Source organism: Pteropus medius, unplaced genomic scaffold, assembly GCF_902729225.1.
Source record: "Pteropus medius unplaced genomic scaffold, Ma_sr-lr_union100, whole genome shotgun sequence".
Classification (NCBI taxonomy): Eukaryota; Metazoa; Chordata; class Mammalia; order Chiroptera; family Pteropodidae; genus Pteropus; species Pteropus medius.
Window position 1 is genome coordinate 7873292 of NW_024342644.1, and position 14083 is coordinate 7887374.

The 14083-nt window shown below is 32.4% G+C and overlaps 1 protein-coding gene and 1 pseudogene across 5 annotated transcripts in view; both read right to left on the reverse strand.

Annotated features, from left to right (window-relative positions):
- KTN1 (kinectin 1) overlaps positions 1-14083 on the reverse strand; it is an 88899-nt gene that overhangs the window by 16943 nt on the left and 57873 nt on the right. For 3 of the 5 annotated variants that reach the window (XM_039866529.1, XM_039866527.1, XM_039866528.1), the window contains exons 23-33: positions 13612-13702; positions 13394-13462; positions 12258-12295; positions 11549-11639; positions 11404-11472; positions 10905-10942; positions 8667-8757; positions 6783-6851; positions 5678-5715; positions 4179-4269; positions 2083-2169 (exon numbers count right to left, since the gene is read on the reverse strand). In XM_039866529.1, coding sequence (XP_039722463.1) covers positions 2083-2169; positions 4179-4269; positions 5678-5715; positions 6783-6851; positions 8667-8757; positions 10905-10942; positions 11404-11472; positions 11549-11639; positions 12258-12295; positions 13394-13462; positions 13612-13702 — 772 coding nt within the window. The remainder of the gene's footprint in view (positions 1-2082; positions 2170-4178; positions 4270-5677; positions 5716-6782; positions 6852-8666; positions 8758-10904; positions 10943-11403; positions 11473-11548; positions 11640-12257; positions 12296-13393; positions 13463-13611; positions 13703-14083) is intronic. The other 2 variants (XM_039866530.1, XM_039866532.1) reach the window with 1 other exon arrangement.
- LOC120605664 (uncharacterized) lies at positions 1074-1187 on the reverse strand (annotated as a pseudogene).

Consider the following 14083-nt stretch of genomic DNA (forward strand, 5'->3'; position numbering starts at 1 on the left):
GGTGGCATACAACTTGCAGGAATGGCATACATATTAAGAGATTAGTACTTCCTAGATAACCAGTCTCTTTAACAAAATAAAAGCTAAAAGGTAGCTTTTAACAGTGAAAAACAAAGTTTAAAAAAAACCAGGAACTATGCCAGAAATCCACTGCTGACAGAACTGACTGCAACCAATCACAATGAAACAATAATGTCCTATCTGGCCTAGATTTCTCTGGTCCCAATATCTGCCAGCTATCTCAAGTTTAGGTTTTAGTGAAAATTAGGGCCAGATGAATAAATATATAAGTAAATTTCCATTACCCTAAAGGAAATGTAACTACAAACATATACTTAATTTAAAAATTTAAAAACTCTACTAAAAAAAAGTACTTGAAATGTCACTAAGACTTGCATTTAAAATTAAACAGGTTACCTTGGCAAACAAAGTACTTATAGAATGATGAAATGAATCACATAAATAATAAACTTTATTAACCCATCTGTAAAACTCAATGCTCCTGTTCCACATTTATTCTTGGTAGGAATTTTCAAAATGCTTGACTAAACTGGCACATTCGTTTCTCTCAATCTTTAAAAACAACTTATTTATAATTACTAGAAATCTTCAAACCCATGGAACGTGAACTCAGAATATCCTTTACCACATTGAAGGCCGGGAAATATGTTTCTGGAATTCTTTACATACTCTGGTCAAGAGAATTATCCCTTATTTTAACATTCCATAGTAAATATGCATCATTATTGTCCAGCCACTTCAAAACCTAAAGTTTATTTTAATTCCACTTCTACGGAACCAGTCTCAAGAACATACTCAGAAGTGATCCCTTCCCTGTACTTCTTAACCCATTTCTCATTTGCCCCGAGAATAATCGCCAGTAGTGCTGGCAGCTGTAGCATTTACCTCAAGATAACTTGCAGATTACAGTCCTAACCAAACCCTTGAAGTTGCCACGAAATATCTCACTTTTTAAAATTATTTTTGCATCACTCTAGTGTATTAGTAGTCTTTGTAAACAAATGACAATTCTATTTATAGTATTGGTTTATTTTTATTATTATTATTACTTATGCCTACAGCACCTGGTCTTCCTAGGTGGTCTCCCATCCAAGTACTAACCAGGCCTGACCCTGTTTAGCTTCCGAGATCAGATCGGGCTTGTTCAGGGTGGCCTGGCGGCAGACCATGGACCGTGGCTCCACTGGGGCGTGAACCCAGGAACTTCTGTGTGTAAGGCAGACATGCTAACCACTACACTATGAAACCACGTCCTTATAGTATTGTTTTTAGTAATGGTATTTCTATTCACAAAACACAGTAATTCGCGATAGCTGAAAGTGTCAAATCTTAGAAAATGTAGCATTCCTGCACGATGTTAACACTGTTTTGGGAACAGTTGTTAGCCGAAGATTCATTTGATGAATCTGATTTATGTATACATTTCTGTTACATTAGGATTAGAGACATTTCTGTTTAGAAATAACTCCAAGAACATTTTCTATATTTTATTTTCACGCTGAAAACCAGTCAGATTTGCTTTAGCCTCAAAGATCGTGTTTATGTTAAAGTAAATTAACGCTGGCAGCAGGCTGCACTTTTTTTTTCTAAAGAGGAAATGGGTTAAGATTTTTATCATTTTGCACCTTGTCTGAGTCATCCTGGTGTGTCCCAAATAACCTAGGAGAGTTCACTGTGCAGGTACATCCCAGATAGTCAAATGCATTCGTTAATTCAGATTTTTTTTGGCCCAAGGTTTTCATTAAAGTTTTCTTAAGGAATCCAAGTGGCACAAACTGTCTGACAAGAGCTAACATGGGGAGGCATAGGTCTCCAGAGACTCTTCAGCTTAAAGCAATAATCACCAAAGCTCAAAATATCAGGCAATCACAACAAACCAGCATGCTCAAAATTAAAGCTTTAAGTAGATGAAAAAAGCAGAGATGACAGAGATGATAAATGAGGATGATGAGGAGATTTTATATTTAAATTGCAGTATAATTAAATGCTTTAGTCTGATTTTAAGACAAGCTGCAGATTTTCTCAGTTCAGTGAATTGTTTCTAGGAGTTAGCATTACAACCTTGGAAGTCTTGTTCACTCTCTCCTGCAGCATTTTTTCAGTTGATGCCAATGCTTCCATTGCTTCCCAGTTTTTCTCCCGAAGGTCCTAATCATTTTTAGAAAGAATGATTTCAGTTTATCCATTACTGAAAGATTTTTGCTTTTTACTTCATCAATATTTTGCACTGCATTTAAATGCTGGTTACTGCAAAATTATTTCAATGGGAAAATATGTATATTAGAAAAAAATAAAAAGCAATGTTTAGAAGTCTGAATGAGAAAATAAAGATGCCCACTTCCCATGTTTTAGTATACACACCAAATATGCCAGCAGCTTTAAAGTAATTACTGCGCACATGTGACAAAGAAGAAAGCATTCAAAAGTAAACACACAAACCAAGATTACAAATAAATACACAAGTACTGCAAAAAGCTTTACAGGTGATTTTTAAACAAGGCCCAGTATCACTGTGGGACTTTCCACTGCAGCGTTTAATATTTTTTCTCTAAATATGTTTTATTAAATCAATACATTTCAAGTCTACCTAGAAATGACATAGTGACTCACTGTGCTTCTGTATCTTTCTTGGCACGGTCAAATATGCCATAAAGCAACCTGACATGAATTGTACGAGCTACCTGATCAAGGCAAACAAGGAGGCTGGAAGGCTATAGAACACATTCTCTTGGAAGAGAAACAGAGGTTAATGGAAACTGAGCTCTAAAAGATCTATTATAACAGTGTTTCATAAACAAATACAAAAAAGGACATTCTGTTATATTTCAGTCTTTCTTCAGATTTAGAAATCTAAACAGATTAAAAACAAAAAAGAAATAAAAAGCAAGTAAATCACCATTTATTGAATGCTTACTTATGTACCTAATACTATACTTGGTGCTTCACATAAATTCTCATTAATCCTCACGACAACCCTAGGAGGTACTTATTCCCATTTTATAGATGGAGAAACCACAGCTCAGGTAGGTTGAGAAATCTGGTCAAGTGTACACAATAAATGAAGTGGCAGAACTAAAATGGACTGACACCGTCAGCTACTGGCCAGTGTCTTGGCTCTTTTCACACATATCAATGCCTCTAGCGCTGCTGCTATATTAAACTGGCATTTACTATGCCTTCCTTATCTCAGAATCCCGATAATAAAACAGTTAAGATGTTAGCGGCCTACTGGAAAATTTACCTCAGGTTTTGTGGCCAAGCTGTCAGTAACGTTACACAAACATACAAGGGCAATTCACATACCTAATTTTGACAAACTCAGGGGTGGAGAACATCACAACTTGTTAACAAATTAATGCAAACTTTGAAAAATTTTACTTTCATTAGAAAATACTATCAATTTACAATCAATATCCCCTTAGGTTTCAATAATATTTTTAATCTTGCTCTAGTCTTAGCAATCATACTTTTGTGTGCAAAAATTCCTTCATCACAAAAATGTTTCGATTCTATTCACAGGTGTCACCTTCTGGTCAGAGAGAATTTAAGAAATTCACCTTAATCCACTATTTATCTATTCAGTTAGAGTATTAGGATTTTATATTTCTTAGGGCACTATCCCTTCCCATTCCAGTATAAATGTATTCAGGTTCTGAGACCTCTAACATGCTTAATTACAAAAATTTGAACCACCTCTCAGTTAAAAAAGGGAAGTTCCAGAAGGCTTTGATAGATGTTTAATTATTGAAAATACTTGGTTTGGATATTGGCATTACTTTTAGTTTACAAAAAGGCTAGCCCAATCAAAACAATAGGAAATACCTTTAATTTTAAAATATTGAGCTGAACGAATAATTTTCCAAAATAAAAGTTCAGCAGAAAGGCAATTATATTTTAATTTTTTTAATCTGAAACTATAATTATAGCTTCCATATTTAAAATAATATTCAGAAGTGTACAAATTGGTCTTCTCATTAAAAAAACTGTTCTCCAATAGAATTACTCCAATAACCCCCCTAAAACACTATACACAAAATACTTTCTTACAAAGAGTTAAGAAAAATCTAAAGTAAAAGCAAATTTTTAAAAATTCTGAACGATGATATTTCAGTGAAGTAATAAAAAGAAAAGTTTTATTCTGATAAAGATTTGCTTACATTATTTTTCTTCCTCTGGTGTTCAACCGCATCCTTCAAAGAATCTAACTCATTCTGGAGACAAGTTATTTCCTTCTCTCTTTCTGAAATTCTAAACCAGAACATGAATATATACAGCAATACTTTAGGTAAACAGTGAATATAATATTTGTTACTACAAAATAAAAACAAGTAGATAATGCTTTGAAAAATGCAAACTCTTTAAGCTTAGCTACTGTTACTATAGAAAGCCTATCCGTGAATTCCTATTTTCAGAAACAATTTTTTAAATAAATTTTTACAAGCAGACATGCTGACATTTGTGCTAGAGAAATCATCCTCTAATAAATACTTCATGAATACATAAACTGCTGTGGTTGTAGTTAACTTCTATTTTTATTTGGGGCTGTGAAGTAGCCAATTCCAGAAGAATGAAAATTGATGTAGAAATACTCTCTTAAATATATATATTTATATATATACATATACACATATATTTATCAGTTGTGTCTTTTAAGTGGCTAACCCACAACAAAAGTATGCTATTAATGGGAGGTAGGTATTTTCTTCTCATTTTCATAACAGTCTTGAGGTTCATGTTTTTCTGTTTCCGTTTAATGAGTTAATTATTTCCCAGAAACAAAGCAAGCAATGGAAAAGATTCACAATTCAATTGTTATAGTTGAGAGCAGCTTGGATAAATTACAAATAGCTCTTCCCTAAGGCAGACTACAAATAGGGGCTGGCAAACTAGGGCTCTGGGCCTGACCCACAGTCTTTTTGTATGGCCCTCGAGCTAAGAGCTGATTTTACAGTTTTAAAGAATTGTTTAAAAAAAAGAAAAAAGAAAAAGAAATGGAGACCTACATTTGCCTAACCTTCCTTGCTCTATATAGTTAAACTCGACTCAAAACAGTAAATAATTCTAAACTAGTAAACCACCAACTCTGTAAATAAGCCATGATGGAATAACATTTAGATTACTTACATCACCTGATATATTTAATGTGGTTAACATTTAACAAACTGAAACATACAGCTTATCTGAAATGACCTTAACTGTAGCCTCTTAAAGAAAAATACAGGCCAACAATAAAAAAAAAAATGTTTCAGTAAAAGTCTCCCTAAAAGAGAGCAACCATAAAGATTATTATAAGATTCTATTTTTAATTCAGACACTAAACCAAAATTTGGATCATTTAATTACATGATTGTGTCAGAAAACTGAGATAATTTAAGGTAAATAAGCCTTCAAAGTAGAGTTTAATTTGATTAGATGTTTTCTGAATGCCTGAAATATCAAAATCTCTCAACAAAATGTTCAAAGAAATTCAAATGCCATAAAAAGGTACGTTAGCTCAGCCAAAGGCACAGCTAACCACTACTGAACTGTCGTTCAAGAAATCAAAATAGAACTGTAAAAATTACATGACCATTTGTTATATTAAATTGTTTGAGAACTGTTTAGCATATAAAAGCAGTTAGCATTTCCCAAATTGTGAATAAAAATTATTACTTACACTTTCAATAGTTCTTCATGAGGGGAAAAAGAAGATGCCTATTAAAAGAGCTAAATGTTATTTCAAAACAAAGCATTTCTAGACTTCAAAAATTTAACTCTTCTCAGATATAAATTAAGGCAACACCAAAGATAAAAAATACCATATATTCTATATGTCTGTCACCAAATGAAAAATACACAAATTTATAAAATGTACTGAGTGCTAAATAAAGTCTTCGTTGTCATTACATATTTAAACTCTTCATTTATCAAGGATTTATCAATTTCCTACTACATGAAAAAGCACTGAATTAATACCCTAAAATTTTCATAATGTATATTTCATATTTGACTACGTTAAGCTTCCAAAAGTCAAAAAATATCGCAAATGAATTCAAAATAAAAATTAGGAAAAGTTAACTTGTATGTAACATTTTTATTTTATTTTTACCAAACAGAATTATACCTCGAAAAAGCATTTTAAAGAGTGGCAAGCTATGACCTATAGTATTGCATATTTCTCAGTTTCTTTCCAATTACTGATGTTTTGTTTGGAGTAAGGGGTGGTAGGGCATATGTTAAAACAGACTTCTACAGGATTTTAAGTGACTTGCTAAGAAAAGCATTTTAGAACAGGGTTTCCCAACCCCTAAGCTGCAGACAAGTCAGGTCTATGGCCAGTTAGGAACAAGGCCACACAGCAGGAGGTGAGTGGTGAAGCTTCATCAGTATTTGCAGCCAGCCGCTCCCCAGCGCTAGCATCACTGCCTCAGCTCCACCTCACATCATCAGGCATTAGATTCTCATAGGAGCACCAGTCTCTGGTGCCCAAAAAAGTTAGAGACCACTCGTATAGAGGATCTGAAAACATACACACACAGATACATAACAGAGCTGGAATACAGATAGTAATATTATTTGTGTATACTTTATAAATTTTTTATTTTATTTTGGATATGACATAGCAAACTGCTTTGTTCTTCAGGTAAGCTGAAAAACAAATAAAACAACACATACTCTGTTCTCAATGAAGAGGCAAAAACAGTAAGAATACTTACAGATAGTCATGGATTATGTAATTTTTCATCACATAAATAAAATGCAAGCCATCTAGTAGTACCTACCTGTTGGTAGTTCTGTTGCTTAAGCTGCTCGATTTGGGATTTAAACAATCTGTTTTCATCTTGTACCTCCTATTTAAACAAAAATTAAATATCAATGCCTGGACAGAGATTTTTATTTTCCACATAAAGTTTTGAAATATATGATACACGCCAGGAAATTCTAAAATAGTAATAATTTTAAAAGGGTGTAATAAGCCGTATATTAAAACATATTATAAAATTACAATAATTATTTACTACTAGCTTGGAAGTGGGTATGTCTCAATGGAAAAAAAAGGATACAGAAACACACCAACTACCTATAAGAATTTAGTACAGGGTGACATTTCAAACCATTAAGACAAGTTCTAGTGATATTTTGGGTTAGCTACTACTTTGTTGTGGGAGGCTGTCCCAAGTACTGTGCTATGTTTAGTGGTATCCATGGTCTCTATCCACTAGATACAGCAGCACCCCTCCTCCACCAGCTGTGACAACTAAAAATGTCTCCAGATACTGCTAAATGTCCCCTGGGGAACAGAACTACTGCAGTAATCATGGATTATTTAATAATGTGACTAGACTTATTCTTAAAGTTTAAAAGTTATTCTCATAACAATTACATAAAAATAAAACTAAACAAAAAATTATAAACGTATTAGAAGAAAACGTGAAAATATTTTTATGACCAAAGTGAAAGATACCTTTCATGCATGCCAAGCCTTAAAACTCAAAAAATTACTTATATTTGAATATGTAAAACTTTTAAACTTCCAAAAGAGGGAAAAAATACAAATGACATCAAAAGAAAAATTTTAAAAAACAAATTACCTCCCATGTGACAAAAGGCTAATTTTCTTTATTATGTTAAAAAGGAACTTTAAATTAGTAAGAAAAAGCAAACCCAGAGGAAAAGATGTGGAAAAATTAAAAGCCGATTCATATACAAATGAAGAAGGCTTAACTTCTCTCAATCAAATGCAAATTAAAATAATCTAACCATCTATCAAGCATAAAACTAAATGCTTTCATCTTTGTCAGTGTTGGAGAAGATAAAAGGAAATGGCCCTCACTTGGTGAGAATGTAAATTAGTAAGCACATTTTTGGATGGTGAGTTAGCATTATCTAATAAAATTTAAAATGAAACTACTTGAGAGGGAGAGAGAATGTGACAGAAAACCCTTGGAGAATGAAATATGAGCAAGAGGAGTCAGAGACAATGCAGGCATCTAAAATCTGCTATGACTTCAAATGAATGTTCTGTGAGTACTTTCGATAGTAATTACATGAAGGTTTGGAGTTACTGATTTTGTTTTAACTCTTTCAAAAAGGAAAAAATGAACTCTGCATAAACCTTTGACCCAAAATGTCACTTCTAAAAATTTACAGTACAGATATACTAGCAAAAGTACTGAAAATATATATGCTAGGATGTTCACTGTAGAAGTGCTGTAACAAGAAACACAACTCTAAATAATCTAGGGATCCATAAACTAGAACTGGTTATATAAATGATACAACCATGTAACAGAATACCACAAAGCGATTAAAAGTTAAAAGTAAAAATGTGCTTACGTGAAAAGACCTCAAAAGCATTATTAACTGGGTGGGTGGGTTGGGTGGGTGGGTTGTGGGGGAGGGGAATGGGGAGCAAAATACAAAAGTACGTATGTTTAAATATATTTAAAAAGCAATTAAGTATACAAACACACATTTTATGCATGGACACTTTCTCAAAAGCTATACAAACAAATGATAGTAACAACTCTGAGGAATGAGAACCAGTATCTGGGTAGAAGGAAGAGTCATTCTGTATTGTTTTCTTTTGTAGTAGTTAAAATTGTTTTAAAAACATGCAAAGACAATAATTCAAACAATAATTAATTTTAAGTAAACATATTCACCTGTAACTGCTTTGTTTTGCTAGAAAGATCACTCTCCCTCTCCTTCAGCATAGTTTCTACTCTCTTCATTTCATTTTCCTTTTCTTTCAACCTAGAATTTTTACAAAGACCTTATATTTATACACAAAAAAGGACAACCAGACTCCAATACCATCTTAAAGAAAAAAAAAATAGCAGGAACAATGTCAATCACCTTCTTTTCCTCACATTATACCAACTTATAAATTTATTTTAAAAGACAATTATTTCCAGAATTATCCAACTCAAAGTCAAGTACATCCTAAAACTGCTAGTTATTTTCCTACTTAACATTTCTTAGGCCAAGTATGGCTTTACCTACAAGGAAACTCTAAAATACGAGTCATAATTAGCATACCCTAGAACTTTACTCTTAACCCTTTGTAGTAAAGTGACGCTACATATAATTTAATTTGGTTCTCCCTAACCCAACATAGATATGTCTTGCTATGTATAGCCTAAGTGAATCCCAATTGCCCTCGTTATCCTAAACAGAGGCCTATCTAGCATAACACTTAAAAACTCTTAAAATGATCTGTTTAACTATCTCTTCATCAGGGCAGGAGCCCATTTTAGCCATTTCGGTAATCTCAGTGACAGAGGGCACATAATAGGCTCTCAAATATTTGCTAGGCTGAATGTTATTTTTATCCTATCTTAATCTAGAAATAATTTCAAGATGTTTATAGATCTACTTGAAAAATGACAGAATAGCACACATGAAGAGTGGGATTAAATATTTTTTTAAAACAGCAAAATTTAAATACATATTGCTAAGTGAAAGAAGCCAATCTGAAAGGGCTACATACTGTGATTCAAACTATATGAATTCTGGAATAAGCAAAACTATAGAGACAATAACAAGATCAGTAGTTGTCAGGGATTGGAGGGTGGGAAAGGAGAGAAGGAAGGAGGGAGGGAGGGAGAAACAGGTGGAACACAGGAGATTTTAAGGACAGTGTAACTTTTTTTTATGGTACTGTATGATGGATACATGTCATTCATTATACATTCATCAAAACCTATAGAATGTACAAGACAAAGAGTGAACCCTAATGGAAACTATGGAGTTTTGTTAATAACAATATATTAGTAATGGTTCATTAATTTTAAAAAATTGTACCACACTAATGCAGGATGTAAATAATAAGAAATGTGGGGGACGGGACACACAGGAACTCTATTTTTCCTCTCAATTTTTTCTGTCCACCTAAAACTGCTCCCCCTGACCAAAAAAAAAAAAAATATTCTGTTAATTAAAAATAAAATGTGAGGTAGAAATAAATCTAAATTCGCATACTTTAAAAATCTATACACCTATAACAAATAGGCCACAAATATCTATTAGCAAATGTGACGAAAGCACCTTGACAGTTACACAATGCCCACAAGATAAACAATTAGCTGGACAAATGAGCAGTTCCGGTGCCAAGAAGAGAGACGTCTCCTTCCTCTCCTTAAAGACAATGACCTACTAAATATCCTCAATATCTTACTTTCAAAGACACAGATTCAAAGGGCCACTTCTTAAACATCAATAAAGACTACGGCATCGCACATCAAAGCAAAATCTCTTAAACGTAATTCTATAGGATAACAAAAAGATGAAGTCCCAGATACCCTTCTCACAACTATAAACTGATTTAGTTTAAGAGAACAGACTTTACAGGATAAAAAATTTTCTAGGATGAAAATTTTAAGAGAACAGACTTTACAGGATAAAAAATTTTCTAGGATGACCATCTACAAAGACTGATATGTCCTATGCTGATCAGATTCAATATTTTTACTATTCAGCACAGCATAAATAATATGAAAACAGAAAGCACTTTCCTAATAAGCAAGTTACCTTTATAGACCGATTCAATATTCATTATCAAGATTATGGCTAAAGATTATCTTCTGGTTAATTCAAAGGTATTCTTTCAAGTACTAAAATAATTTTAATTTTAAACAAACCTAACCTCTCTTTACAATGATTGTTAAAAACAAACAAACAAACAAACAAACAAAAACAAGGATAAAGTCTTCAGGTATCTATAAGCACTTAAAGAGCCTCTGTTTTATTATACCAAACAAAGACTTACGCTTATGTGCCTCTGGTCTATAATTCTACTTAACAAGAAAGTTAATGACTTAGAAGAAACTCATCATAATATTCAAGTACATTCTGGAAAATGAGAACTTCCTCTTTAAAATTCTGGCTAAAAATATACTTACACAGTCTCAAGTTCTTCAAATCGTGATGCAGAACATGCCTAAGAAACAGATTTACATTTTCAATTCTAATATCAAAAACATCGGGTACTATAACACACATAACCACTCACCAATAAAATAAAAACATAATTATATGTAGTAAATATAAGATTAGGCAATTTATAAAACACTAAATTTCCTTTAACTTCATTTTTAATACCCATTTCTTAAAGAATTACAGATTAACACACCAATTAAACATAGACACTTAGGAACGAGCTTAAGAGTCCATATAAATATGTAAAGATTGAAAATTCTTTTAGGCTTAGGTTGACAAAGAGGCAGTAACAGACTTGACAGAGATAAAAGTTAACTTATTTTATCAACAACAACAAAATTATGGTATGACAATTTTTATGGTAAAGAAACTCAAGAAAATATTTATTTCTTTGCTTTCTAGTATAGTAAAATAAAGATATCTTTTTTAATGTAATATATAGTTAATCTGTTTATACTATACCTCTTTCAAGTTATGTTGTGCTATCTCCTGAACATGATCTTTTAAAGATTCATTTTCTTCTTGAAGATCCTAAAAAAGAATAGATGTGAACTGAAATGATATTCAAATATAAAAATGGTGTTTACTTTTGCTTTTAACTTCTTACCTGTAACCATTTCCCTCTATTAGTTAGATCTTTCTCCTTCTCTTCTAAAGCAGTCTTCATGGTATTTATCTGTTCCTCCTTTCCTTTTAACCTGACAATAAGTTAATAAGAACTATCAATGAAAAATGTTACGACTATATGAAGCAAAAATAATGGAGACTGGAAAAGTATATTTTAGGTTGCATTCATGGCCCAAACTGATTAAAATAAACTAAAAAATTAATATTTTAAATATAAAGGCATACAAGATTTTGGAGATATCAAATTAAGAAGCACTAGATGATTAAAGAAAACAGTTCCATCTATCACTGAAGATCCAGACATTGAATAAATTAGGGTAGCCCTACTTTCACGCCATTATCATCCTGTTTATTAAGTCAATACCATCAAGTTTAGACAGCTTATTACAACTGGTTTCAGTATAAAATATATAGCCAGTTTTACAATGACTATTAAAATGGGCAAAGAACAACATCTCAATTTAAGGTCATATTCAGATTATAAATCATGAAAAATCATTCCCATCAAAAAAATCTGTAGGTTAAATCTTAATGAAAAACCTAAGATCTTGAGGTCTTCTTGGGGTATAATTTGATATTCCCTAAAATATTACTTGAAATCAAGTAAGAAGCAGCTATGATTTTCATTATAATTGCATTTAATATATGGAAGAGAGATATTAAAGGGAAATGAGAAAAATAGTACTTACAAGTTCTGAAGCTCCTGAACTTGAGAAGTGATAGATAACTGAAATACAAAGAAAAAACAGAAAAAAGGCAAGTCATAATCTTTTCAATTTACTTTATTCAGCTTTATAATAAACTTTAAAATGTGTACACTTCAAATTACAAATATCTTAGCTGAATTATTCATGCCAAAATAAGATATATTTTGATTCTGCCTTCTCTTGATTCTAATGACAGTAAGAGTAAAAAATTAAAAATGTAAGGTAGGAGGGAAGGTGGTGGCAAGGAATATAGTTATGAATAAGTCTACATAATGTGCTACTTCTAAAATCATGAAAATAAGAATATTAAACTGTTCACATATCTCCCTACCATATGGAGCTCTTCTCCTTTCCAGTCTTCAAGGCTAGCTACTCAACAGTACTCTAGATTGTCCTTCTTTAATCTCACACAGTTCAATAATACCTTTTATCCTCACCATCTTCTCATAGTCCCTTCACATCTTGGCTTAGATATTCCTCAGAAGACTTTCATGACCTCTCAATCTATATTACAGGAGTCTGATCTTTTCATCATACCATTTCATTCAACACATTATCTCTAATCACTAACATAGTGCTTTGACAAGTAGGAGGAACTCAATAAATATTGTTGAATGAATCTCTTTTGAATGAATGAATCATCTCTTCCATGCAATCTCACAATTTTTTCAATAAAGCCTTATCAGATTAAATTCACCAAAACCCAACTATTTCCAGTAATCATTTCTACCTCTGAAATCCCCCAATGTTATCTATGTTCTACAGGCAAAGGTTGGGCAATACATATTCTGTAACAAAATATTATGGTCCATGCAGTTAAAAAGAAAAAAAAGTTAAAAAGATTTACCAAAGTGTTTTGTGTTTTTTTAAGTTGGCAAACTAAAATGAAACATTAATACAGAAAACTTTCTAGGAAAGAGTCTTTAACAGTTAAAAAGATATAGTGATTAAAATATCAAGAGCACTTTCTCAATTCAGGCAAAAAAAATAAAAAGCACATAACCCAATATACTTACAGCACACTACTAAAAGTTTTTTCTGGGTAACGAAAAAACTAAGTAGCTCATAAATACACATACACTAACAAATCTGTCATGCTATGGCTCTGGGATTTTTACCTGTTGAGCCTTTTCAAGCTGGATATTTCCTATTTCTTCTTTTAGAGCCTCTATTTCCTGTTTCAAATCCTTGACAATGACAAAACAGACAAGATTGGACAATGGAAACACAGAAATTGACATAAAATGCAATGTACAAACAAACACATGAAATTAAATGGTATTCACTGAAGTTGATAAACAAAAAAACAGACACATAGTTTTCTGTCTCCCAATACCTGAATAGTCTTCTCCTTATTAGCAACTTTGAGAAGTTCAGCTTCCAGAAGCTCTTCCACAGACTTGATCTTTCCATCTTTTTCATGGATCCTGAGATAAAGAAACAGCATTAAACTTGAACAGAAAAATCAAGATCCACCAACTAAGATATAAAAATAGCACCAAATCATGAGTAAGCTCACCAAATGAACTCTCCCCTTTTTAAGTAAAATAGCAACATATCTTGCAGACAGAAGGGGAAAAATACTTAAAGCTCTTCCTAAGTGAGAATTAATCAGTAACTACCAGACAGCTGAAGCCTATGCATACAAGGAGAAGCTGGTGACATGCTTCAAAAGTACACAGGAAATACAAGATTTGTACCCTGAAAACACTAGAGAAAATCAAGTTCCTCTCAACAATATTGGCTTCTAGGGCACGGAAAGCTGTAGCAGAACTTATACACAATTATGGCATCATACTTTAAAGACA